Source organism: Podarcis gaigeae (assembly GCF_964106915.1).
Source record: "Podarcis gaigeae genome assembly, chromosome: 7".
NCBI classification, from domain to species: Eukaryota; Metazoa; Chordata; class Lepidosauria; order Squamata; family Lacertidae; genus Podarcis; species Podarcis gaigeae.
In genome coordinates this window covers 39,544,197-39,571,059 of record NC_139683.1, presented here as the reverse complement: position 1 = coordinate 39,571,059, position 26,863 = coordinate 39,544,197, and the positions used below count along the sequence as shown (strand labels likewise).

General features: G+C 40.1%; 1 protein-coding gene across 3 annotated transcripts in view; it reads right to left on the bottom strand.

Moving 5' to 3' along the window:
* Positions 1–6,195: 6,195 nt before the first annotated feature.
* ALKAL1 (ALK and LTK ligand 1) overlaps positions 6,196–26,863 on the bottom strand; it is a 33,673-nt gene continuing 13,005 nt past the window's right edge. For 2 of the 3 annotated variants that reach the window (XM_083748056.1, XM_083748058.1), the window contains 4 exons: positions 9,677–9,730; positions 8,622–8,702; positions 7,865–7,941; positions 6,196–6,876 (listed from right to left, as the gene is read on the bottom strand). In XM_083748056.1, coding sequence (XP_083604182.1) covers positions 7,877–7,941; positions 8,622–8,702; positions 9,677–9,730 — 200 coding nt within the window. In that variant the 3' untranslated portion in view covers positions 6,196–6,876; positions 7,865–7,876. The remainder of the gene's footprint in view (positions 6,877–7,864; positions 7,942–8,621; positions 8,703–9,676; positions 9,731–26,863) is intronic. The other variant, XM_083748057.1, reaches the window with a different exon arrangement.

Sequence of the window (26,863 nt, the reverse complement as noted above, 5' to 3'; positions counted from 1 at the left end):
GTACACAGATTATCTCACTGACTATTTTAGCCTCTTCTAAGTTATCTTACACAGTGCTGACCAGGCCTGTCCCAGTACCCACCCCTCCTCCTGCATTAGACAAATAGGTCTGAGAATCACCGCTTTAGAGAAAAACTGAAATGCTATTTTTTATGTTGCTAGGTAAACCTTTCTGACAGAGTCTGTGTCATTCTCCTCAGGTGTTCTCAAAGACTCATAAGTGTCTCGGGCAATTGTTAACTCTTGGATCCACTTAAGTGTGTGGTGTTCCATATGTCTTGGAGCACTTTGGATCACTTCACATTTGAGAGTGTACAAAGAATCATAGAATCTTAGAGTCAAGAGGGTACCCCAAGGGTCATCTAGTCCAACCCCCCACAATGCAGGAATCTCAGCTAAAGCATCAATGACAGATGGCCATCAAACCTCTGTTTAAAAACCTCCAAGGAAGGAGACTCCACCACCTCTTGTGGGAGTCTGTTTCCACTGCCTTACAGTCAGAAAGTGTTTTCGAATGTTCAGTCAGAATCTCTTTTCTTGTAACTTGAAGCTATTGCCTTGAATCCTACCCTCCAGAGCAGGAGAAAACAAGCATGCTCCCTCTTCCATGTGACAGTCCTTAAGACATTTGAAGATGCCTATCATATCTCCTCTCAGTCTCCTCTTTTTCAGACTAAGCATACCCAGCTCCTTCAAGTGCTCCTCATAAGGCTTCGTTTCCAGGCCCTTGATCATCTTGGTTGTCCTCCTCTGTACACGTTCCAGCATTGGACTCAGTATTCCAAGTGTGGTCTGACTAAGGCATAATAGAGTAGTACTATTACTTCCCTTGAGCTGGACACTATACTTCTGTTGATGGAGCCTGGAATGGCATTAGTTTTTTTTAGTTTTTTTCCTTTTTCTTTTTTACCCTTTTTTCTTTTTTGCTGTTGCATCACACTGCTGACTCATGTTAAGCTTGTGGTCCACCAAGACCCCTAGATCCTTTTCACATGTACTGCTAGCAAGCCAAGTGTCCCCCATCCTATATTTGTGCATCTGGTTCTTCCTGCCAGGTGCAGAACCTTACATGTGTCCCTATTGAAAATCATTTTGTTAGCTTGCATCCAGTTCTCCAATCTGTTAAGGTCATTTTGAATTCTGATTCTGCCTTCTGTGGCATTAGCTAGCCCTCCCAGTTTTGTGTCATCTGCAGATTTGATGAGCATCCCCTCAATTCCTTCATCCAAATTGTTTATAAAGACATTGAACAACAACAGGCCCAGGACAGAAGAACCCTGCGGCACCCCACTTGTCACTTTTTTTCCAGGATGACGACGAACCATCAATGAGTACTCTTTGGGTTCAGTCAGTCAACAAGCTACAAACCCACCTAACAGTTACCTCACTCAACCCACATTTTACCAGCTTTCTCATGAGTATATCATGGGGAACTTTGGCAAAAGCCTTATGGAAATCAAGGTACATTATGTTCGCAGCATTTCCCTGATCCACCAAGTTTTTAATTCCATCAAAAAGGAAATCAGATTGGTCTGGCATGACTTATTTTTGAGAAACCCATGCTGAATCTTAGTAATCACAGCATCCTTTTCTAAATGCTCAGAGACTGACTGTTGAACTATCTGTTCTAGGACCTTCCCTGGTGTTGATGCCAAGTTCAATGGTCGGTAGTTACCTGGGTCTTCCTATTTCCCCTTTTTGAAGATGGGAACAATATTTTCCCACCTCCAGTCTGTAGGGACCCCACCTGTACTCCAAGAATTCTCAAAGACAACAGACAAAGGCTCTGAAATTACATCCACAAGCTCCTTTTGTACCCTTGGATGCAGCTCATCAGGCCCTGGAGATCTGAATTTATTTAAAATAGCTATGTGTTCTTTTACTACCTCTTTTCCTATCTGGGGCTGCAGCTTCCTCCTTACATCATTTATTCTATTATCACCAGGTTGGGCATCACTTTTCTTTTGAGTGAAGACAGAGGCAAAGTAGTTGTTGAGTAGTTCCACCTTTTCTGTGTCACCCAATAGCATTTCTCTGTGTTCCCCATGCAGAAGGCCTACCGCTTGCTTGCTTGTTCTTCCTCTTACTTTGCACATAGCTGAAGAAACCTTTTTTATTATTTTTAACCTCTCTTGCAAGCCTGAGCTCATTCTGAGCTTTAGCTAGCCCAATTTCCCCCCTACAACTGTTGGCTACTTGTGTATACTCCTCCTTTGTGATTTCCCCTTTCTTCCATTTCTTATACATGTCCTTCTTAACTCTCAGCTCATCTGTAAGCTTCTTATGCAGCCACACCAGTTTCCTTAGATGCCTCCCACTTTTCTTTCTTGTTGGTATTGTCTACATTTGGTTCTTCAATATTTCTCCTTTTAGAAACTCCCATGCTTCTTGGACTCCCTTCTCATCGGGTATTTCTGACCATGAGATCACACCCAGTAGCTTTTTCAGCTTTTCAAAATTGGCCTTCTTAAAGTCCAGAGTGCGTGTCCGACTTCACTCAGTTTTCCCTCGCCTTTGTATCCTGAAACCTTGAAGAACATGATCAATTCCTCCCAAGTTTCCAAGCACTTCCACTACATCAATCAGTTCTTCCCTATTGATGAAGACCAGGTCCAAGATAGATGATCCCTTTGTTGGTTCTTCCACCTTCTGGGAAATGAAATCGTCAGCAAGGCAATGGAGGAATTTGTCAGACCTTGTACTCTTGGCAGAGTGTGAGTCCCAACAGACATCGAGGAAGTTGAAGTCCCCCATGATTACTACTGTATTTCTCTCCATTTTAAATGTTTGGTAATCTGCCCATAGCAATTGTCACAACTTTGGCAGTTTTACGTCTTGGGTGGAATCCTTTAGTCTATCAAAAGAAGGGTGAGGTGGTGATGATACCAGTGTTCCCCGTTAAAGGGTTTTTTGAGGGAAGTCTCTGGCCTCATGTGCTCAGCAGGCAGCATTGAACTCCCCTCAACAGCGCAGAGGGGGGCTAGCTGTGTAAACACACGTTTTGCAGTGTCCCCCCATATTCCAATTGACCCTGCTTTGCCTCAGACCCCCAGCAGGGGGCTGAGAGGTATACACGGCCAATGCCTAAGCCAAGGTTTCCTACATCTGAAATTAAATAAAATTGTGGCCATTTTAATTTCAAATTTGTTGCCGTGCATATTAATTGATAGAGGTCAGGCTTCCGGGGGGGGGGGGACTGCGACTGGGCACGCCATAAAGTATTTTGATCACATTCTCAGCTTGGACAATTGCCACATTTGAAAGAAACAGGAAAACTTATCCCCAGACACATGTGCACCCACATCATACGTAAACCCTAGTATTCCATTCCACAATAGTTTTCTTTCTCCAAAATACTACCGGTTCCACATGCAGGGCCAGCTAGACAGACAGAGCTTTGTAGTTTGTCTTGGATGTGTCAATGGCATCAGGAGGAGGAATTTGTATTTGTTAGGCAGTGGGGAACATTCTAGAACAAGCTGGGCCTGTACAAAACAGCCACTTTCATGTTTAACTGAGCCTCTTGGGCTTGCCAATCAGGTCAGTGGTTCAAATCCTTGTGAAGGGGTGAGCTCCTGTTGCTTTGTCCAAGCTCCTGCCAACCTAGCAGTTCGAAAGCACACCACTTTCTGTGGTGGGAAAGTAAAAGGTGTTTCCATGTGCTCTGGTTTCCATTAAAAATTTACATGGTTATTATTGTACTGTATATTGATAATACTTTTCTTGTAAACTTGCTTGATAGTTTTGGGGCTATAGTGGTATATAAATGTTTTTTATATATATAAATAAATAGAAAATATAAACTGTTCAAAGATCTTTATATATTATTATTATTAAATTTGTTATTCACTTTATCTTGCCCAAGGCAACCCAAAGTGACTTCCAGTCAACCATATATACAATATATATTTCAGCTAGATGTATACAAATACTAAGTGTATAACACTGTGGAAATATAATGATGCTGTTTATTCAGAATAAATCACATGGCTTTCAAAGTTAGACCCATATTTATATTTGTGCTCCTACACATCAGGGATCCATTTCATTTGCTTCCATCTCTGAGGGCTCTGCATCTTTCGCACAGGTGGCCTTTGTACCAAATTATGGTACAAAAATAATCTAAAATGTATTTTAGTGCAATGTAATGACTCATTGCTACTTCTGTTTATTTTGCAATCATGTCACAATTAATATATTAGCAGAGGCAGAAACACATGTGTAGTTTAATAGAAATAATATGACATGGAAAGTTTTAAGAATAAAGTCAGTTTAAGTGCAAGATCCACTTAAAGATGCGGTTAATAATCCTTAGTTCTCACTTCAGGTATGACTACGTGTGAATTCTCCTTCTCTCTCTCTCTCTCTCTCTCTCTCTCTCTCACACACACACACACACACACACACACAGAAACACAAACACTCTACTTGAATTTGGCATTACGTGAGACCCTGCAATCCTAGATCTAAAAGCCTATTCAGATATTGCAATTGTGTATGTTAATTGTAAGAATGAGGATGTGAAATGCCACCACAGCTCACCAGAAAACCATGTATTTGAGATCACTATGAGAAGTTTGATACAGAAACCAGGTTCTCAGAGTGATTTTAGGAGAGCAATTTAACTTCACTTCTACAGTTCACAGAATTTCTGGGTCCAGGTATAAAACTTTTTGAGGAAGTATTGCTGGACAGTCATGCCATCAGCGTTTTGTCTACATTGAGATGTAAAGGTACTGGGTTGTTAGCTGACCTTTGTGTAAGCCTTGCTCACTTTTTGGTGTATTTTAAATGAACTGGTAATTGTTGGATTCTTATTGTGTCAGTTTACAGTGATAACCTTTATTATGATTATGTAATATTATAATAGGGCCATTTTATATTATAATATAAATTATAATAGGGCCATCGTTCTGCCCGGACACTGAGGTCCAGCGCCAAGGGCCTTCTGGTGGTTCCCTCGCTGCGAGAAGCTAAGTTACAGGGAACCAGGCAGAGGGCCTTCTCCCGCCCTGTGGAACAGCCTCCCACCAGATGCCAAAGAGAAAAATAACTACCAAACTTTTAGAAGACATCTGAAGGCAGCCCTGTTTAGGGAAGCTTTTAATGTTTAATAGGTTATTGTATTTTAGTGTTTTGTTGGAAGCCGCCCAGAGTGGTTGGGGAAACCCAGCCAGATGGGTGGGGTATAAATTATTATTATTATTATTATTATTATTATTATTATTATTATTATTATGCCATTTTCAGCACAAACACAGTTGTGAATAGTTTGGTATATAAATAAATTGACTATGACTAAAATTAACAAGCATGTCTACAGAATTAGCACTGCCTGTGCAAATATGCACAGTTGACTTCAGTTTCACACAATATACCCTTGTTTTTATACTTAATTTTAGAAGTAAAGCACTTAATCAAGAACAGAGGAGGCTGCTTTGTGGATTTGCTTGAAGAATTGACTTTCTACAGTTTGCATCTGAAACCCTGTCATCTGCACACTACAGATACTTTTCTTGTAGTCTTATCCTCATTTGCCTGTAGACCAAAGACACAGATAGAATAAGACAGAACTTATACATGTGGCTTTAACACAGCAAATCAAATGGGGTGCAGGAAATGCCTTTCCGAACACCCAGCTGAGCTTGCATAGGGGGTAACTTTTCCCTATTCTGAGAGCTTCCTTTTTTAAAAAGGGGGGAGAAAAGCTTACCTCCTATTGATTTCAGTAGGGAGGAGATAAACTGTACCAGCTGCAAGACTGGCATAGTCTATTCGCTGTTCTGTAGGGAGGGGGAATCAGAAGAATAGGAGGGTTTTGGATCCTGCACATCCATGAATAAGCTGGTATGTTCCTTTTTTGTCCTATCTAACATCAGAGGAGTAATGGCAGAGGACTTTTCCACAGCCTCACAGGGAAGGCTTGAAAGGTCGGGTCTCCTCTCCAAGGGTGAACATCTGTTTCTTGCTTTTTTTTTCAGAAAGGAAAAACTAAAATGTCCTATGGCTCCTGGGATGTCCTCCTAGAGATCATAGGACTGCAGCATTAGAAAGTATGTAGAAAGCATATACCTTCAATATGGAATAATTACTTTAATTGTATCCAGCTGCTATAGAGAATATATTTAACAGGTGTTAGAGATAGTAATTAAAAGTCCCCAAATCACCCAAAGGGTCAAGAAAAACATGAAAATATGAGATCTATATTCTTTATTCCACCCAAACTGCATTGCAGTCTTCCAGTCTTTATATTTACATTATTTGCGACTCTTTCTATAAGTGCCAGTACAAACGTAACTGATGATAATCCAAAACAGCTTTACAAATGTTTCCCAAAGCAGTGTGCATTTTTTGAGCAGTTTGTTCTGATGTGCAATAATATATATACTATGTTGGCATATATATATATATTTTACCAAAAGCTTCATAATATGAAATATTTTCCACAGAAAGTAAAACATCCCACTTGCAGCTTATTCAGATTTCAGTTACAGAGACTTCTGCTTTTCAAGTTAGTGCAAATAATGAAAGTAAGAGCCTGAGCAAAATGATGTACAAACAATGAAACAAGAAAACAGCAAACACACCAGCCAACTCCCTGCATATAACATTTAATTAGTATATTATTAGTAGTCTTTATATACAACATATTTAAATAAATTGGCTTATTTGAGCTATAGGCAACATATTTACAAATACAAATAAAATACGTTCCTTTAACACAAATATGGAATGTCCGACATATATGAAAATAAAATGCATCTAGTAACAAAACAATGCTGTAAATAAAAAAAGAGCAAGATGTCTTCTCTTTGTCTTGGGACAGATTTCAAGGCACTTTCTCGGCAAACCAGAGTTCAGGCTTAGCAGAAAAGTCTGAAACAAAAAACGGTTCACTTAGATTCCCAGCTACTGAATAATAAAAGTTTCAGTAGAGACCAATGTATTTATAAGTTTTTGCTTACAAAAAAATGAATAAAAAAACAAATTTTAATAACTACAGACTTTCCCAGTGTAAACATGAAACGGTCAGTGGGCAACATAACTGCTGGTACCACCCCACCATTGGCACATTCAACTGAAGATACATTTTGAGAGCCCTGACAAATCGGGATTCCAGTTGTACAGAAAGTCTTTTGCACACAGAGTGGATATGCACACAGATTCTGATCCAAATAAATGCAGATTAGCAGCAAAGTGGTGATCCTTTTCCATTTTTAAAACAAGAAATGCTGCATTCTTAATGTTGGCTTATTTGCATACCTCAGAAATTAACAAATATTTCCTGCCATCTCCAAAAAAAAAAAGAAGAAAGAAAGTTGTAACTATCTCCACCATGGAGTCATGGTCTGATATTGTTGATAACCTGTAGTGCAGCTTAAAAAGCTAGTTGGAAAACTGAAGCCATATTTTACCTATTATATTAGTAGACTTCTCCATGGTCCTGAAATGGTGTAGAAGTAGCCCACCAGGGTGACGTCAACAAGCATTTGACAAAACTGGAAAACGGCAGGTAAGTCATCTCTTTGAGTTACATAAATCTTTTTATAAATTCAAGTAGCCACAGGGGAGACTGATCAGGCTTAAAATGGTGGGAGTGGAAAGGGAGCTTAACTTTTTCCACTCTTGCCATGGCACTGATGAAAACCACATTTCCAAAGCAGGGAGTTCCATTTCCAGTGCCAACAGAGGCTTCCCCTTGATGAAAAAAGTTGTATGTCTGATTTTCTGTGATTTTGATTGAAACCACAGTGGGGAGAAGGCTAAACTCTTGTTACTGTTTGGCTTTCGAGAAAAGAATATAATAGGAACAAACTGGTTATTAGATTATAAAGGTGTTTTAATTTTTTAAAAAAATACTTACATAACAGGCCTCCTATGGCTGTGTACACAGTGGACTCATTGCTAATCTTGTCAGCAATCTTGCACACCTTTTATAATCTATTTAAAACCACAAAAATGAAGTTAACATTAATCATCATGTGTTTAATTTCCTAGAGTGTAAGTCCAGTTTCATTTGCCATCAGCTGCAAAATGTAGGTGTTTTAGGGAGTTTTTTTATATGTCTCCCTAGATGGATTGTAATAAAACAATTATTTAACAAGTAACATTCCTTGTAGGCCAGCCCAATACAAGTGGAAACAAAGGATTCATATATGTCCCCTAATGAATAGAACATTGATATGAACTATTGGTACTATTGGAAAGTTGAAAAGGAAAGAAGTAGTTTTCAACATACATTACATTCAGCATGGCACTACATTCAGCTCTGGCACCAGGTGAAATATGCCACTGAAAATTGACAGCACTCAAGGTCGATTTAGCATAGCTCTGAACACCAGTTCCTGGGAATCTCAAGTGGAAGAGTCCCACTATACTCACTACCCTACTTGTGGACTTCCCAAAGAAAGGCCTCAAGTTTGCCAATGGAGAACAGAATGCTGGACTAGTCTAACCCAGCAAGGCTCTTCTTATGTTCTTAGTGGCAGTGGACACATGTGTATTCCATTCTCAAGAAAGACTGGGGGAAATGACTTGGTGTTAAGAACCTGCTCAACCCTGGCCTAAGACCAGACAGATAGGACAATGAAACATGGAAGTAGTTTTTAGCTGGAACTTACAGGCTGGTGTTGAACAATCCCGTGTGTTGTGATAGAGCCGGTGGAAATGCTTACTACATTCAGCTGAAAATGTAACTGGACCTGTTTGAGGATTAATCAAACACAACATTTTGATTGCATTTCTAATTCTATTGCGAACTAAGTTGCACAAATAATTAATAAATAAATAGTTAGTTCATATTTTCTTCATCTAATATGTTTCAAACCTTTCACCAGGTACTCTCCTTGTCAAACAAGGCAAGGTAGTGATTAATAGAAAAGGGACCTTTTCAGTGATAGCACTAGGGGTGTGGAGTGCCCTGCTCAGAGAAGCTAACTTGGCACCTACACTGTGGTCCTTTTGGCATCAAGTGAAGGTATTTCTCTTCCCCACTCCTGCCCCAACCTTTCAATCTTTAAAAATGTTTAGTGTTTTTTAGATATTTTGGGCTACAGTTTTTCCTTAGCTTATTTTGTCTTTATTCTCCTACTATATTCAGCTTTTATATGGTTTTAATTTCTATACTATAAACCACCCAGAGAACTTTGTTTCATGGGTGTGGGGGGGTGTGATAAATAGATATATAAATAAATAAATGTTCACACTACAATTTTACAGGAATTTCTGACAAAAATTACATATAACCATATTAATGTAATTAAAGCTACTGGAATAATGAAAAAGAAGGCCAGTGATGGGTGATGGGTTACAACTATAAAGGCTACAAAATTTTATCACCAAGACTTTTCAAACTGGCTCCTCAACTCGATTGAGCCTTTTCCAATCTATTGGGGAAAGGGCATCTGAAGATATTTAGGGAAGTTAAAAGTTGGGAGTCACTTGCCATTGGAACAGCTAGCCTTTTAATGGGCCTTAAGATTCCATGCCCTAACCTGTGGGTCCCACTACAACCTGTTGGGAAGCAAATAGGAAAACAGCAGCCCCAAAGGTTGGACCTGGTAATTTACAATATAGGCTTCCTTCATTGGGAGAGGAGATAAGATATTCCTTTATGTAGGCAACATCTGGCAAGAGATTAAACACAGAATTGCCTTCACACAAAAAGTGTTCTTACCTGTGAAATGTTTGATGAACTTGTCCTTTAAGTTGGAATCTCTTGGAAATACTTCTGGGGAGGAAAAGATATTTCATTATCAATAATGTGTTAAAGAAAAGTCTACATCAAAATATGTGCATGCACACAGAGAGACAGAGAGAGAGAGAGATACAGTAACTGTTTTTCAAAAGCTGTGTTGTTTTCCACCCTGAACTCCTCCTTTAGGAGGTTGGATGAGATTAAAAAACAACAACTAATCATCATCTGAGTATGACTTAGATAAATATATTTAATAAATATAAACTATATTTGTCCATAAGCTGTTTCAAAACTAAAACTGATACAAAATAAAACCGAACAGCAGAATTTACATAGGCATGCCATACAGAGAATATATATATTAGTTACCATTTAAATACCACTCTCAGTACAAAAACCTTTCTGCAGATGCAGGAGCTCTTCTGTATATACAGAGCTCCACATATGTAAGGCATATTCGTTATGCCAGTGGAAGCATATATTCATTTGTGGGCATAAAGCTGACCCCTCCAATGAGTTTTTGCTGTAAATTGTCCATGAATCAGAAGACCTAAAAAGCCTGAAACAATGTGAGAAGTCCCCCTTTACTGTGAAGGTCCATGAATGTTACAATACACTCACAGCAATGGTACCCCCACATGGGGAGAAAACTAGTGAGGAGCAGGCATTACCTATGTGCTATACAGCATCCCAACACTTAGAGTTGCAGGGGGAGCAGTATATAGCAAGAGTGGGGAGGCACCTGGTTGGGGGGTAAGAGCACTCTTCCTTCAAGACTACTTCATTCCCTCACTCCCTTTCAAGAAGCTGCCAGCTGCCTAATACACAATTATTTTAGCATTATATTTCTGATAAATGATAAAAACAAAAGGCACTACTAAAAAAGAGAAGTAGATATGAAATGTGTTCCCATCAGTTCTGGTAAGTTATGTTCAATCAAACAATTAAGATGTAATTTGGTATTTATGGTGAATGTTTTTTTGGGGGGGGCACAATATCCACACAGAGTCCCGTCAAAGTTGTTAACATGGATCTTTGCTGTGGATAAATACCAACAAACTGAAACGACATTTAGGAAGCATTTTGAAGAGTGACTAACCATTATATTTTTATTATCAGCCCTACCCTCTCATGCAGAAGAAAAGCAGCATGTCATTTTTATACAAAACAGAGTAGTTCTAAAACTCGGTGTTCTGCAAATAAAAGCATCTACTCTTATTTGCGCAGGCTTTATGGACTTGCATCCTCACAGTTATAGGCAAAGTTGCATTATATAAGCAAGAGTTTCATCCCTTGCATAATCCCAGTTAATAATAATAAGTAATCTTCTTTATCGGGGATTTCTTTTTTATTTCCAATGGGATCTTTCAACTTGTATGCCTAGTCTTCTTTAGATAATTAAGCATTATAGAATAAATCCTGCCCCTTAGTCCACGGCAGCAGTAGCTATGAAAAGCTGGAGGAGTGGCCATACTGCTGATCTAATTCTCTGACGCTTTAGATATTGTTGTTCTTGTAGGCACCAGATGGGGCCCCAAGATTAGCTAGGTTCAGCGGCACAATGACACAGAAGACCTTCCGAGTGACCTTGCAGAAATGCAATTTGTTTTTCTGCTTTAATCCCAAAGCCACTGCCTTTGGAGTAAAACTTCCTGAGGAGAGATTATTTCATGGGAAATAGCTTGAGGATGGTCCCCTTTATAGTTTAATTTGTATCTTCAAAGGAAAGCTTCTTCTTTCTCTTAGTGCATGGTGAATACTTCTCTGAGAAGCAGTGGATCATCAAAGCAGACACATATCAGGTGATAAAGCCTAACTAGCTCTTTAAAATCTGCCCCCGTGGCCCGTTCACAAAGCGATGCTTACCACATAACTGAAGCTAATAAATCTAAGCATAATTATGACAAGATGCTACCACAATTAAGTAATCATGGATTTAGCGGAAGCAGACTTATGAAATGGTCACACTTGTCACCACAGTTCTCATGATCAACTGAGAACCTTGCCAAGGTGAAACCAATAAATATGTTCATAAGATAAGACCTTTGAGAAACAAAACCCATTTTAAATCACCATCTGTGATATACATGTTAAAGACTGATCTAATAGTGTTGAGTAAAGAAAACATTGCTTTGGCACCTTAGAGAGACTAAGGATGCAATCCTCTACAGTCTTACTTTTGAGTAAACTGGAAACTAATTGACACTGTTGAATTACTTTGCAAAGGTTTTGGGCTATAACTGATTTATTGAGCCATGAGCTCTTATGAGCAAATTCAAATCTCTGTGTGTGTGTGTGTATAACAAAGTGTAACAAGGTTGAGGTGATTTAGCGGATATGGACAATATAAGAAAAAGTATCAAGAAAACAGGATTGCAAACAATAACTCCAGTGCTAACATATTAAACATCAATACAATATATAAACTAAGTATTTGCTGAACATTAAGTAACCATTGGAGCACTGGCAAGCTGGGACAGCCATCCCTTTCCACCCTGCAAAGCCTCATCATTTCCACTGGAGATTTCAGAGGACTGAAGAATGGGGTGAGCTGCTTGTTGCATCTCTGATGTTGCGTGAAGCAGCAGCAATGCTTTTTCCATAACTCTGCTGTTCTGCCTCATCTCAGTGGTAGCCCCCATTCACCCACCCTCACCCATTACTAGGATTCACCCTCACTCTGCAATCAGGGCAAGCCTTAGGTTACCATTTTTGCTTCCCAACCTCCAGGACAACCCCTCCCATTAGGCAGAGTGGGATGACCACCTCAGGTAGCTGATTTCAGGTTGTAAATAACAATAACTATATTACTAAAGCTAGGAAGTAGAAAAGCTTGTGGATTTTTTCTGCCATAGGTGGCAAAATAACTTCGCTGGTCTTGGCTACTTTACACCTTGACCAAGATGGAGAGGGCAGAGTTCCATCTGCTTCTACACCTCAAACAGCACAATGTCTCTGATCAGTCCTGCCAGCCTCACTGAAAGTGCTAAAAAAGAGGAGGCTAGATAACTCAGCCTCTGATTCCTTCTGTAGAAGGAGATAATGATCTACATATGGCTTGAATTCCAGCAGCAGATTTTGACGCACAAATTATGCTAGACTTGAAAGCCATGACTAACGTAACAAAATATTTCCCCCCCATAAAAATCCAGAACGGCTGCAGGATCTGGTTGCTCTAACAGCTGCCTTAGATCCCCACAGTGAGTGTTAGGAGGCTTGCATTAGTGGAAAGACAGGAGATGAGTAAGGAATGGCCAGAAAGTCACCATGAGACCTTGAACCCCACTCCACCCTCCTTTGGCTTGTCCTGTTAATAAATTGAGGGGACAAGCCTATGCACAATAAGCTAGTGTAAAGTCGCACAAGATCCAAACCCCATTTATCAGTAGGGCTGCTGCTGCTGTTCTGGCTAAACCTGACAGAGGAAAAACAAGTCTTTTAAATAATGTTCTATGCTAGGATGCCAGGTCACATGCAGTAAATGAGCTGAATAGGCTTAGGATCTAGCCTAAAAGTCCTCCCTCAGTGGCCCCTTTTTAGAGGCCTACACTGGCCAAGGCGAGTGGGTTTTTGCCCTGCTGATCTTCTCTGAGCCAAAGAAGAATTCAGTAACAGCAGGTACTCATCTCTCATTGAGGCAAGTGTTGTTTTTGAGCCTGAGGATGACGAACTTTACCACCATCTTTGCTAGTGACACTACCCACATATCATTAGTGGCACATAAGCAAGTATCCACTGAGCCTTGTCTATGTTATATCCAGGGTATACATTGTGGCAAGGAGGAGCAAAGAGCTTCTAAGAGACCTGTTGCAAATTAGTATTCTGAAAATCCTAAAAATAAATACTACTTTGCACATATGGTCATTCAAAAGAGTGAAATTCCATAAAACATTTGAATTTACTGGAACTATGGTGAAGGAATTAGGTAAACCTGGTGGACTCATTTTTAGTCAATCTTAACTATTTCTTCCCTCAGGTCTTATGGCACTATAATTTTGTCACTTTAATAAAAAATCAGATTGTGTTGTTCGGTCTTCACTTTTAGTGCACATGCATAGATAATCAGTTTGTTGTGCATACAAAATTCAACCTGAATAAGCTAATGTCATGCAGTGCACATGATGTAAAATCAACCCATATCATTTTAGCCTACACATGTTAGATTTTACATGCGTAGATGACATTCAAATGTTCCATCTTCCGCATTGGTATGTGTGGCTGGTGTACACTAACTCCTTTCCATGCAACAAGCTAAATCAGAAGAGCAATACTGTGTGATCCAGAACCTTAGCAGAAGAAAGAACTTGCTGAATTAAAAGAGAATGGCTATTTTCTTCTGCTTCATTGTTCAAAATATGTGGAAGTATGTTTGCTTGAGATCATCACAGGTCTATCAATAATCTATATGTTCAAGGCATGACATTTCAGAAGAGAATAACTATGTTCCTCTATTTTGCTCATGAGGCTCTTTAGGCTTTTTGAAATTTCAAGGGGGCGAAAATGTAAATGAAAGTTAATTTTTTATTCAAACAAACAAAACATCAAGCTAAAAGTAATAATAAAAACAGCTATAAAAGCAGGAAGAATAAAATTAAGAGATAATAAAATAATAATCATAGAAAGCTTTTAAAAAGAAATGAATTTGTGGCGTAAAATACATTCCATAGTGGAATACAAGGTTCACATTTGTACCAAACATAACCGAATAACCATGAATGTAGCCAAATAAGCTCATGTTTAGTGGGAATGTGCTAACCATGAGATTTGGTTATATAAATCACAAACGTCCCTATGCAAGCAAAGCTAGAGGGGTCCACATTACCCCTGGTGGCACGTATTTTATGAATCAGTTTTTCAGAAATTTCAATGAACATGACTTTTTTAAACCACAGATCCTTAGAATAACAAGATGCATCCTTGAGAGATCACCAGATGAGCAACACCTTTGCAATGGAGAATTGTCAGAAAGCCATAAGGCCACACCTTCGTTGGTCTATACAGCTTGCTTGCTTGCTTGCTTGCTTACTTATTTGCATACTACTTAATCACAGTCATCTCTAACTGATGTACATAAGACTCAAATCAATGAAACTAAAAGTGAACTAAAACAGCAAAATCAGAATTCAATTTTAAAAACCTGCTGGAATAAACGGGTCTTTGGTGCCTATGACCCCTCAGCAGGAGTTCCATAAGACTGGGCCTACAATACTGAATACACAGGTACTAGTAGATACAAGCCATACATCTGAGCTGAGAGGGATCACTAACCGTGATGCACTCAAAGACCTCAGTGATCAAGCAGAGAAATAAGGGATCAAGGATCCCCTTTTCTCTCTTGAAAGATAGGAGAAATATTATGGAAAATTGACATCTACCTATTAGAGTCTTCCAGTTTCCACAAAGGTACGCTAACATCCACAACTAAGGTACTCTGGAAGGCCTGTACCTCCCATGCGGCACTCAGTTTTTATCATCAGTGACACAAATAACAGGGGAACTGAGCTCACAATGGAAGTGCTGGTGTACGTGGGTGTCAGCATGGGACCAGGGAGAAGAAATTACATTTTGTAACTAACAACACACTGCTGATTCTATGGAAATGTAATTTCTCTCCCTCAATGTACCTTGAAAACATAACTGGACCCCTGAAAGCAACAGAGCAACAAGTAGGGTGCCTTTAAGACAGATATTAGACATCAGAAATGGCAGTATCTATAAACCAGTGGGAGAACATTTCTACCTCCCAGGATATTCTGAAACTGATCATAAAGTGGTCATTCTGGAAAGAGAAACTCGAAAAGAACATGAAACAGCTGAGTTATGGTTTATCAAGAAGTTCAATGCCATCTCTTGTGGGTTAAAGAAAAACTAATAAGTTTTGTTACATCATGTGTCAATTAGCTTATCAGTGCCAGAATAGTAATTTTGCTAGCAGGCTGGATTCAAGATGCTTCTGAAGGGTATAGGTATAATCCAAACCATCAATCAAATTTAATACCAGTATGCAGACTCACATAGGCTTAAGGACGCTTGAGGAATATCAAACAGAGGGCAGTCCTCATGTTACAATCTTAATTTCAAAATACAGTGATCCTTATTATTTTCTGATACACCCAATAGTCAATACAAAAAACTTTGGAATTTCTACATATGCCACACACCACCACATTTTCAACGCCTCAAATTTCATACCAATTGAACTAAAAGTTCCAAAGTTCATGCTTATTTTATAAGTAAAACTCCAAAACTCATCTGTTCTCCATGAAAAACAGCCATCCATTATTTAACACACTATGTGGTTAGTGTTCTATGACATGCACCATGGTTAAATTTCACAAACACTGAGGACCGACAACCACACAGTAAGCTGAATTTCTCACCAATACAGACGCACGCCTGCTGTTCTTAAATTTAAGAAACCTGGAATGAACAGCACAAAGCTAATGAGCTGCATGTGCCCCCCTAAGGCACTTGTGTATGTCTTGCACTATCCTTGAGTTTCAGATCTTTCCCCTTAAAGTCATTGTATAACATTTGAAGCTGTATTTAAAAAAGAAAGGCGGGGAGGAAAAAAAGTGATGCCTGACTGTCTGGAAAGCCTGAAACCAGAAGCCTTATAAGTCAGTCTCAATGTTTATTTTCAAAGCTCAAAACTTCTCTAAACTATCGTAACGATTTTGAATACCTCTCAAATGAGTTTGCACATCCTGAAAAAAGTAAAAGAGGAAACCCGTAGATGGGGAAAGGATAGAAAATGGGGAAAAACGAAGCTGGGGTAAAGCATTTCACAGGATTTATAGAGAGGAGTTAAGAAAAGAGGTAATATATGGGAATAGTAAGGATGGTTGAAAGCAGTGAGCTGTGCTTTTTCAGAACACAAAAATTTGACAAACAGGTTTTGAAAGATGGGATGCCAAAATAATGATGGGGACTTGACAGCATTTATATATTGATATAAACTAAGGTGACAGATCTTTGCTAGTCCTAGTAGAAATATTTCCCACTATTCTTAAGCACAGTAAAACAGTAATGGAGTACACATTTTTCAGCCTGCAACAGTAAAAAATGATTAAAATGCAATATCCGTTTTCTTTGACACTTACGTTCAAAAATATTTCAATTAATTAATAAATCTTGTTCTGAAATTTTAGCCTTTTCTTGCTAAGCTTGAACAGCAGATGTGAATAAGACAGGGCTGGACCAAAATATTTGATTTCCTGAGAAAGAGCGGGAAATAGTGCCTCCCATTCTAGTCAAGGTGAGGTGGAAGCCAGAGCCAGCCAAGTTATTTTGGTGCTGGATAAAGAAAGCCCCTCCCCTCCAATCCCTGGCTCAGCAGTAAAAATGTAGTAACTGATTGTTTGCTGCCCTTTCATGACACCCTAAGTCAGCTGCCTGCTCCAGGGTCCCCAAGTGACAATGCCAGAGAGGGTGGCAAAAGAGACACACTGTTTTCCTGGGTAGTGGGAGTGCATTGGTGTCATTGGTGTCAAGTTTCCATTAAACTATGGCTCTTGTATTTATCTTGAACCCATTTAACAGAAACAAATCTGAAAAGCAATACAGTCATACCTCTTCTTGCAAATGCTTCGTGTTGTGTTTTTTCGGGTTAAGAACATGGCAAACCCAGAAGTGTTTACTTCCGGGTTTTACCGCACGCACACACACAGAAGCGTTCTGCGCGCTTCGCCCATGCGCAGAAGCGCCGCTCTGGTTACAGACTTTTTGGGGTGTGCACGGCACCCCGGAATGAATTGTGTCTGCAACCAGAGGTACCACTGTGGTTACTGATCACAAGTTAATATCCAGAAAATTTAATGCTATGTTTACATGCAGAAATCCATTATTACGAAAAGCTCACTATTTCTCAGGAGAAATATGATCCATCAATATAGGCAGCTGCCGGTTTAGTCCTTCAAGTACTTCTCTGTCATGAGTTCTTGTAATATGACATACACTGGCAGGGTGTATTGTGGCCCAGATCCAGCTAAGATTTACAAAGATCCCACAAAAAGAGTCTGACATCATTGCATTTCATAACAGTAAAATGTCATACAAGAGAACACCACCACTAAAGCAATTTATAAGGGGGGGAAAGATAATTTAAAAAATGTGGCAATAAAAGAGTTAGTGGTTTAATTGTGGAACAAAAAAAATAGTTATTTTTTATTCATTGTAAAATTAAAAATGTTATTGTGCTTTAGCAGCAGCGCTGAACACGACACTTTCCACAAGGGCCAACATTGATGCCGAAATCCAGCATCGCCTGAGCTCTGTGAGTGCAGCTTTCTCCCGACTGAAGTGCAGAGTATTTGAGGACCAGGACATTGGCAGGGAAACCAAAATCCTTGTTTACAAAGTTTGTTTACAAAGTTTACCAACCTTACTGCATGCTTATGAAACGTATAAATGCCATCTCCAACTCCTCGAAAGATTCCATCAACGGTGTCTCCGAAAAAAATTACACATCACTTGGGAAGACAGACAAACTGATGCCATTGTAGTGGAAGAAGCAAAGATCACCAGTGTCGAAGCAATCATTCTTCAACACCAACTCTGTTGAACTGGTCATGTTGTGTGGGTACCTGATTATCAGCTTCCAAAGCAACTACTCTATTACAAATTTTAAAATGGAAAGCGTAATGCTGGTGGTCAACAAAAGAGGTTCAAAGACTCTCTCAAGGCAAGTCTTTAAAAATGTAGTATAAACACCGACAACTGGGAAACACTGGCCTGCAAGCGCTCCAGTTGGAGAACAGCCCTTACAAAAAGTATACTGGGCTTTGAAAACGCTTAAACTCAGGACGAAAGGGAGAAACACGCTAAGAGGAAAGTACGCTAGGCAAACCCTCACCATGATCAATTCCCACCCGGAAACCAATGTCCCCACTGTGGAAGGACATGCGGATCCAGAATTGGCCTCCACAGTCACTTGCGGACTCATTGTTAAAACTGTGTTTATGGAAGACAATCTTACTCAGCTACAAGTGATCGCCAAAGAAGAAAGCACACTACACACAAAACACACTCAGTCTGGTATAATCCTGACTGAATGATTTCAAACAAGCATGTGTAGGATTGCTAGAATCATGGAATTGTAGAGTTGGAAGTGACCCTGAGGATCATCTAGCCCAACCCCCTGCAATGCAGGAATATGCAGCTGTCCCATAAAGGGTTCAAACCTGCAACCTTGGTATTATCAGCATCACACTCTAACCAACTGAGCTATCCAGGTTAGGATATGGTACTGTATCTTTCTACTGTATCTTGTAGAAATATTAGACAGTGATGAAGCCATAAAGATCGCAAACACTTTACTATCCGAACTGTACAATGTTCATGCAGAACCACCTACGAACATTTGTAAACTGTTTGAATTCTTTAAGCCAAACATTTCAGAGAATGTCCTTACAATAGGAAGGATCTACTTGAAAGCTCCCTTAAACGAATTTTAATGAAAGGATAGTGAGACATACTGTACTAAAAACATGCCTGTTCCTTGATTGTGTTAATTATTTTGGGGGCCGGACCAGGTGGTGAGGGAAGCAGTTGGTGCCAGAATGTTTCAAGGATAAAAACAAAGATAGAGTCTTGCTGCCTGTTTCTGTCTACAGCAGAATCAGGTCCTCAAACTTTCGTTTCAGTCTTTTGCCATATTTTTAAGGGGCATTTGGGGGTAAATACCAAACTTCAAGGGAGAAGAGGGGCCATGAAGAAAGAAAAGAAAAAAGGGGGAGAGTGAATTCATGCTTTCACTGCTATGGTAAGCCCTTCCTCCAAAAAACTATTTTGGGTGCAAAACCACAGCCTCTGAAACGGCTACCTGGAATTAACTGCCTTCCGAATGGGGTGACAAATTTGGAATAAACACTTCAGTCCATTCCTAGACAGGAGGCAAATATGTAGCAGTGTGGAGGCAGAACAGAATTGGCTTCTGTTTTTAGTGTTATACTGCCTCTAATAAGTTAAAAAGGCAAAACAAGAGAACATATGAACACCCACATCCAGCAGAATAAATTCTACCAGGTCATTTGACCCAGGTTTCAAAAACATTCAACAAAATAACCATTAGAGGTTATAGGATGGGTCAAATCATTCTGGTCCTCCTACAGGTTTCTACAAGTCAGGGCCAGCAGCTTCCATTCAGCAAGCAGCAGAAGCTAGCAGCAGTTCATTGTGTCAAGATCACTTCCACAACATAAGAGACCCTAGGCATTTATCCAATCTTTCCTCATTTTTCTTGGAACTTGTGCAAGTGCAGAACTTGGAAGACTAAGCCTAAAATCTTTGCAGTACTCCTATTACAGACACTTCATCTTACAGACGCTTCATGTTACAGACTCCACTAACCCAGAAATAGTACCTCGGGTTAAGAACTTTGCTTCAGCATGAGGACAGAAATCACATGGTGGCAGGACGGCGGCAGCGGGAGGCCCCATTAGGCAAAGTGGTACCCCAGGTTAAAACAGTTTCAGGTTAAGAATGGACCTCCAGAACGAATTAAGTTCTTAACCTGAGGTACCACTGTAATTTCATTTGGACTTTCTCAGCAGCATTTCTCAGTCAATTGTACACCATGAGTTTTACCATATTCTACAAATGTGCTACTTAATATTAAATATATATTTTGAAGATGTTATATTCTGAAGCACATTGCTTGATTAAAAGAATGGAAAAAGCCATTTGTTTGATGGCTACAAACATTTGTATAATGGCTATTTGGTCTTTTGAACAACATTACTCTGAAATAAATGTTACTGTTAGAGAAATATTTTATTGTTTTGTAAAACATTTGGGAATATAGAGACACCACTTAAGATGAGAACAAGATTGTGTAGGATTGCACAATGCTTTATATAGGTTCTCAGCAACTTAGTAGGATCAGCATAGTAAGGTATATTGGATTTGTAATGATTTAATTTGCTTGATTGTGGGACAAGCAGCTGGAGGCTCAAGCAGATAATTACAGCCCTAAGCCATGAAGTAATCCATATGTGGGGGGTTGTAGAACAGTCACACATGATAGGAAGCTTAAGTTAGAAATCAAGTTAAGCTGACATTCACAACACTTTTTAGTAGTACAAACTTCAGTGAACGATTAGCATTTAGGTATTCAGGGAGTTTGAAAATGCATAATACTATTGTTTCCTGAAAGGCGGAATAAAAGACCTTGCAGTAGGAGGGGAGGCACATGACTGATATTTCTTTGGCAGGAGGGATGAATGGTCACAGGGTCAAGTTTCTAAATGCTTTCCCCAATTGGCACATAAAAATAAAAATTGCCTGCTATTTAAACAACCCCTCCCTCCAAAAAAGATCCCAGGATGCACTTAGGGCAACCTAAGACAATTTCCCCTCACACTGTCTTTATTCTGAATGCCTGTCTCTTTAGGGTTGTTGTCTTGAAACCCTAAACATAAGAAGTGTTTGCAAAAAGTACCACATATGCTTTCAGTTCAAGCCTAATGAACATATTTAGCATCCTACATATAATTATCCTGAAGCCTCTTGACTGAGTCCGTGTTGGATTGTGCCTACGTGATGCCTTTGAAAATATTTGACAGGCAGCAGTGGAAACTGTAGCCCTAAATATTATTAACAACACAGCAGAGATACTTTTCCATTGGCAAGCAATTGTTACTCAAATTAGTAATGAATATTTCTAAGAATAAATGGTCCACATCAGTGTACATTCATTCCTTTGCCTGGCTAAGTATCAAAAGCATGCCTTTCAGCCAGACATTGTGCAGTCCCGTTCAACCAAATTCCTTTTCTGGAATCTTGTTGTTTTGATGATCATGTTCTATGCTGCCATTTATCAAAATTCTGTCTTTACTTCCTCTTTTCCTCACTGCACCAATCCAGGGCGAAAACATCCACACACGTTTCTTCAGGGGCTGTAGCTGACTAGCTGAGTGAAAGTTTTCCATTCAGAAAGTCCAAGCTTCTAGAGTTATCCGTATTTCAGACAGCAAGGCTGAGAAAGAGCTTTCAAAGCTGCCACCAGTCAATATAGATAGCACTTTGGGTACATCAACCAATGATCCAAGTTTCAGCCAATGATCCAAATTTGAGCATATTCACTGTTACCAACCAAGTTTCAGCCAATGATCCAAGTTTGGTATCTGAAGAAGTGTGCATGCACATGAAAGCTCATACCAGGAACTAATTTAGTTGGTCTTTAAGGTGCTACTGGAAGGAATTTTTTTTGTTTTGACTATGGCAGACCAACACGGCTACCTATCTGTAACTGTTTATATATGTTAACCTTAAGCTAATATCTCCAGCTTTCCATTCCCCTTTATATTATCCTACTGCGGTGGTGAAACAGTCCACACCCATCACAATCCTATGCGTGTTTACTGAGAAGTCACCTGAATTCTATGCAAGTATGTATATGATTGCAGCTTTGCTCTATCCAATGTTTAGCTGTTAATTTTAATCGATTATTCAAACTGATTTAAATGTTTCTTTTATCCCTCCATTACTTCATTTCCCCTGGTACAACATACACATTGTCTGCTATTTGTTCTTCTTACTTTCTTTCTTTCTCCCCATTGCATTTTCCATCTTGCTGCTCTCTATGTGTAGAACACCTTCTGTGTTGTTTTCATACAGGTAAACAAGATTCAGAACTGTGTTCTCACTTTAGGCAAACTTGTTAGTTTCTAAAGTTATATTTTGAGGACTCTTCAGAGTAGCCCATGCGAGCTGTGCATGTCTTGAGGATGACCTACAAAGGCTTGCCATTTGGTACCTCCTTTCCCACCCCCCAATCATAGCTATAAGAAACTAAGAAATTCTGATTGACACACAGTTTGCAAGCACAGAAAGGTAGACTGTGTCTTACATTCGGGGATTCATGATTCACTGTACCAGACATACAGAACTGACTCCAGATTCTTGAGCACTATGAAATGGAGGAAACTTATACTTCTCTCTTTTGAAGTGTGTTTCAACCTTTGAATCCAAATTGAGACTCAGTGGGTTTTTGTTAATTGTCCCTAGTAATAAAATTATGGCTCTGCTTCCATGTGACATGCTCTAGTTAGCAGCCTAAAACCTTGAAATATCAACTCCACAGTGATATGTGTGTATATGTGTAATATATGATCCGGAGGTCATGCAGGCTTGGTTGGTAACAGTGAATATGCTCAAACTATGAGCATATATTATAATACCCACTGATATTATTATTAAAGCTGTTTACATATAATAATAACAATAACAACAATAATAATAATAATAATAATAATTGTTCATAGCACTATAGAATAAATTAGGAGGGATTACAGCTGCACTTCTGTGGTTAAAAATATCAAAGAGTTCCTTAAAGCCTATCTCAGGGGTCTGCAACCTTTAAGACAAAAAGAGCCACTTGGACCCGTTTCCGAAGAAAAAAAACCTGGGAGCCGCAACGGGCGGGAAGGTGACGTCGGGACGGTGCGTGACTAACGCACGCACCGCCCCCATGCGACGTCACAGCCAGTACAGCGCCCGCCACAGTGGGGAGTGTCGGGGAGCACAATGCGCCTCCTCCCCTCGCTAGTATCCGCCCCGGAGTCGCGGCAAAGGTATAAAAGAGCCACATGCGGCTCCGGAGTCGTGGGTTGCAGACCCCTGGCCTATCTGCATTAGAAAGCATTGATTTGCACTTATGAACCAGTTTGTGATACAATAGGGATGAAGGCGAGGGACTGAATGTCTGAACTCCCTGTATATACCATCATTTAGAAAGATAGGCTACGATAGAACCCTTCCCCCCAGCATGCTATTTTGCATCTACCAGAAATTCTCCATGTGGAGGTACATTTTAAAAAAAAAATCCTTCACTGTGGTTAGTGGTTTAGGAACAGATGTAAAACCTGAGCTGACTGTGTACTCCATCTCTGAGGATCACTGGGCAGGAATGACCGCTCCCCGCTTAAAACGGGGGGCGCCCTTTGCGTGGACGCCTGCAGCCCCTAGATCTGGAGTAGCTCCAACAGCATAGGCTTGGCTTTGCCTTCCCTCAGGTGGGATACCTGGAGGTCTCCACCTACCTCAGTCAGTTGTCCAATCCCACCTGGGGGAAGAGTTGCCAAGGAGACCAGGCCAGGTAGGGGAGGGATTACCTGCCCACACAATAGAGGGAGGATCTTACCTGGGAATCCTCACTTGGCTCCAGAGCTTCTCCCACCCTACCCACCCTCAGTTAATGTCTTATTTTGCAGGTTAACTTTTCTTCACAGGTTTTGCAGGTTAACTTTTCTTCACAGGTATGCGGGCGCTGCTACGTTAAGGTCACTGTTAAAGGGCCGGAAAGGAATTTCCCTGCATTGGCAGGTTTCGCCTTTCCCGTAGCAAAACGTCACAACTTTGGCGGTATCAGGCCTTGGGCGGAATCCTTTTGTCCATCTTCCTCTTTGCGGCGGCAATACCAGGGTTCCCCGTTAAAGGGGTTTTCTGAAGGGAGGCTTTGACCGTACGCCGAAAGGTCGTCATTGCTCTCCCCTGCGGCGGCGGCGTAACGGGGGCGGTTATCTCTGCTTGAACATATGTTCTCCAGAGCCGGCCCATCCCCCCCCACACACACACTGGATAACCCTGATGCTCCCTAGGTCCCTGGCTGGGGACTGGGGAGGGAGAACGCCCAATGCCTGAGCCAAGGTCTACCCACATTTGAAATTTAATAAAGTTGTGGCCAATTTAATCCCATAGCACGTTGTCTTGAGTCGTTATTCCACATGACGGGGGGACCGCGCGGGATCTGGGGACTCTGCCTGTCCACGCAATACGAAGGGAAGCAGCCAGAAAATGTATGCATCAGGAGTCACCAATCCAGTGACATTCACTGCACTCATGAAAACCATCATTGTCATCCCAGAAAGGACTCTGAACTTTAAAAGAGAAAGCAAGTCTCTAGCCCTCCTTGAAGGAAAGTCATGGAGAACAATTTACAGGTACCCTTCTAAGCAATTTCTGTGAAATGAACTAGACTTGCTGCTTCTGCTTGTTAGTGTTCTTAGCCAGTACGTGAAGTCAGAGCCGTAAATGAAAAGTTAGTTGTTTGGACACCAGGCAACAGTAATCCCCAGGGCCCTATGCTTTCCCCTCCCTTTTAGTGCACTTTTCCTGAATCTGTCTTATTTTCTAGTGCTTAGAATCTCCACTTTGCCCTTCCTTTTCCCCTAGCAACTAGGATGCATCTTTCCTGTGATGGTTTTGTCTACGATTAGGTAGTCCCTTATAGGTGATTTTCTGCAAATACTACTACACAATAGGTGTAGGTGGGTGTTAAAGTCCTGCCCTCCCAATCCCCAAGAAGGCGATTGTAAAAACATTGTTAAGAGGTTCACGTATGTCTTCTGCTGTGCCAGAGCTAAAGACCAAGCATTCACTGGTCCAAAAAGGTTGGTGACCCCTGGTCTACAAATAAATGTTTCCAATTCAGAAATCTGATTTAGTAAAGTGATACAAACCTTTTTCAAAGTTCCCAGGATGACATCCACAGTTTACATATCCGTATTATAGTTGTTGCTATTTTATTATTATTTTTCCTTTTACTTTTTTGCTATGACATGAGAAAAATATGCATTTTGTCACATTTCAAAACCACTAACTTTTACTCAGAATAGACCCATTGAAATTAATGGGCTTAGACATTTTCCTTCATTCTAATGGTTCAAACTTAGTTGACTACTGCCCAAAATTATTAATTCAATTTACATCCCACCTTTCCTTCCAAAGGAGGGGGGGGACAGCTTTTTCATAAAAGTCCTTTGTTCTAGGAGCATATTGATTAATAACCATCTAGTATGAACACTAAACAGTTTTTATTTGTTTTGCTTTTGCTCTAAATGCTTAGGACTCACCCACTATTTAAAAATTGCAAGACATGACTAAAACAAAAAACTAACCCTAAAAATGAAATATTTTTATTGTTCTATGTCTATTTCTGTGGTCTCAACTTTGAACCTACACTTCCATAAAACTACATAGGTCTTTGTTTTTGCTATCCACTTTTTGCATTTTTCCTATGCATTTACACTGCACTAGTCACTGTGGGTTAAACCACAGAGCCTAGGACTTGCCGATCAGAAGGTTGATGGTTCGAATCCCCACGACGGGGTGAGCTCCCGTTGCTCGGTCCCTGCTCCTGCCAACCTAGCAGTTTGAAAGCACGTCAAAGTGCAAGTAGATAAATAGGTACCGCTCCGGCGGGAAGGTAAACGGCGTTTCCGTGCGCTGCTCTGGTTCACCAGAAGCGGCTTAGTCATGCTGGCCACATGACCCGTAAGCTGTACGCCGGCTCCCTCGGCCAATAAAGTGAGATGAGGGCTGCAACCCTAGAGTCGGCCATGACTGGACCTAATGGTCAGGGGTCCCTTTACCTTTACCTTTACTAGTCATGGAAATACCCAGATACAATGACACCAAAAAAGTACGGTGGCCCAATTTAGACATAATGCTAATGTTCAGATATAACACTAAGTCATGGTTTGGCATTACATGAGTGCTTCCCTGTCCTCTTCTCACCCAGCAAATAATAAAAGTTCAAATGCTTTTGACTTTCCCTTGTTGTTTCATCATATATAAGATAATGGATTATCTCAAACTACGGTTATTCTAAACAAGCCAACTTCATAACCCATGGTGATTGCTGGTGTGAGTAACCATAGTTTCTTTTGACATCTAAACTGGGAACCATGGTTGCCAGGTTCAGATCAAACCAGTCTTTGAAAACATGAGCTGGTGTCAGTTTCTAATTGGCCCAGTTTGGTCATAACAGAAGGGCATTACTTATTATCTGAACAAGTCTTAAATCATGGCATGGAGAGAAGGGTATAGGCAGTGTGGGAATGGATTACACAGGCACATGTCTCATGTGTAGCTCTGCTTAATAACATGTTGCTGTACATTTAAACCAGGTATTTATCATCCTCTCAAAATAATTTAGTCCCTTAAGTCCATCCCTATATTATTCCTTTTCTAGAAAGCTTTCTAACACAATCATCTACATTGTTGCTTATTTCATTCCAAACTTAATTGAACGTGTTGCAAGAATGCCATCACTGATAAAGATACATCACTAGATACAGTCACCAAAAACATAAGGGTGGCCTCGTGCTGATACAACCCTTATTCTATTTGATCATTTTCTATTCTTTGTTTACTTCCATTCTC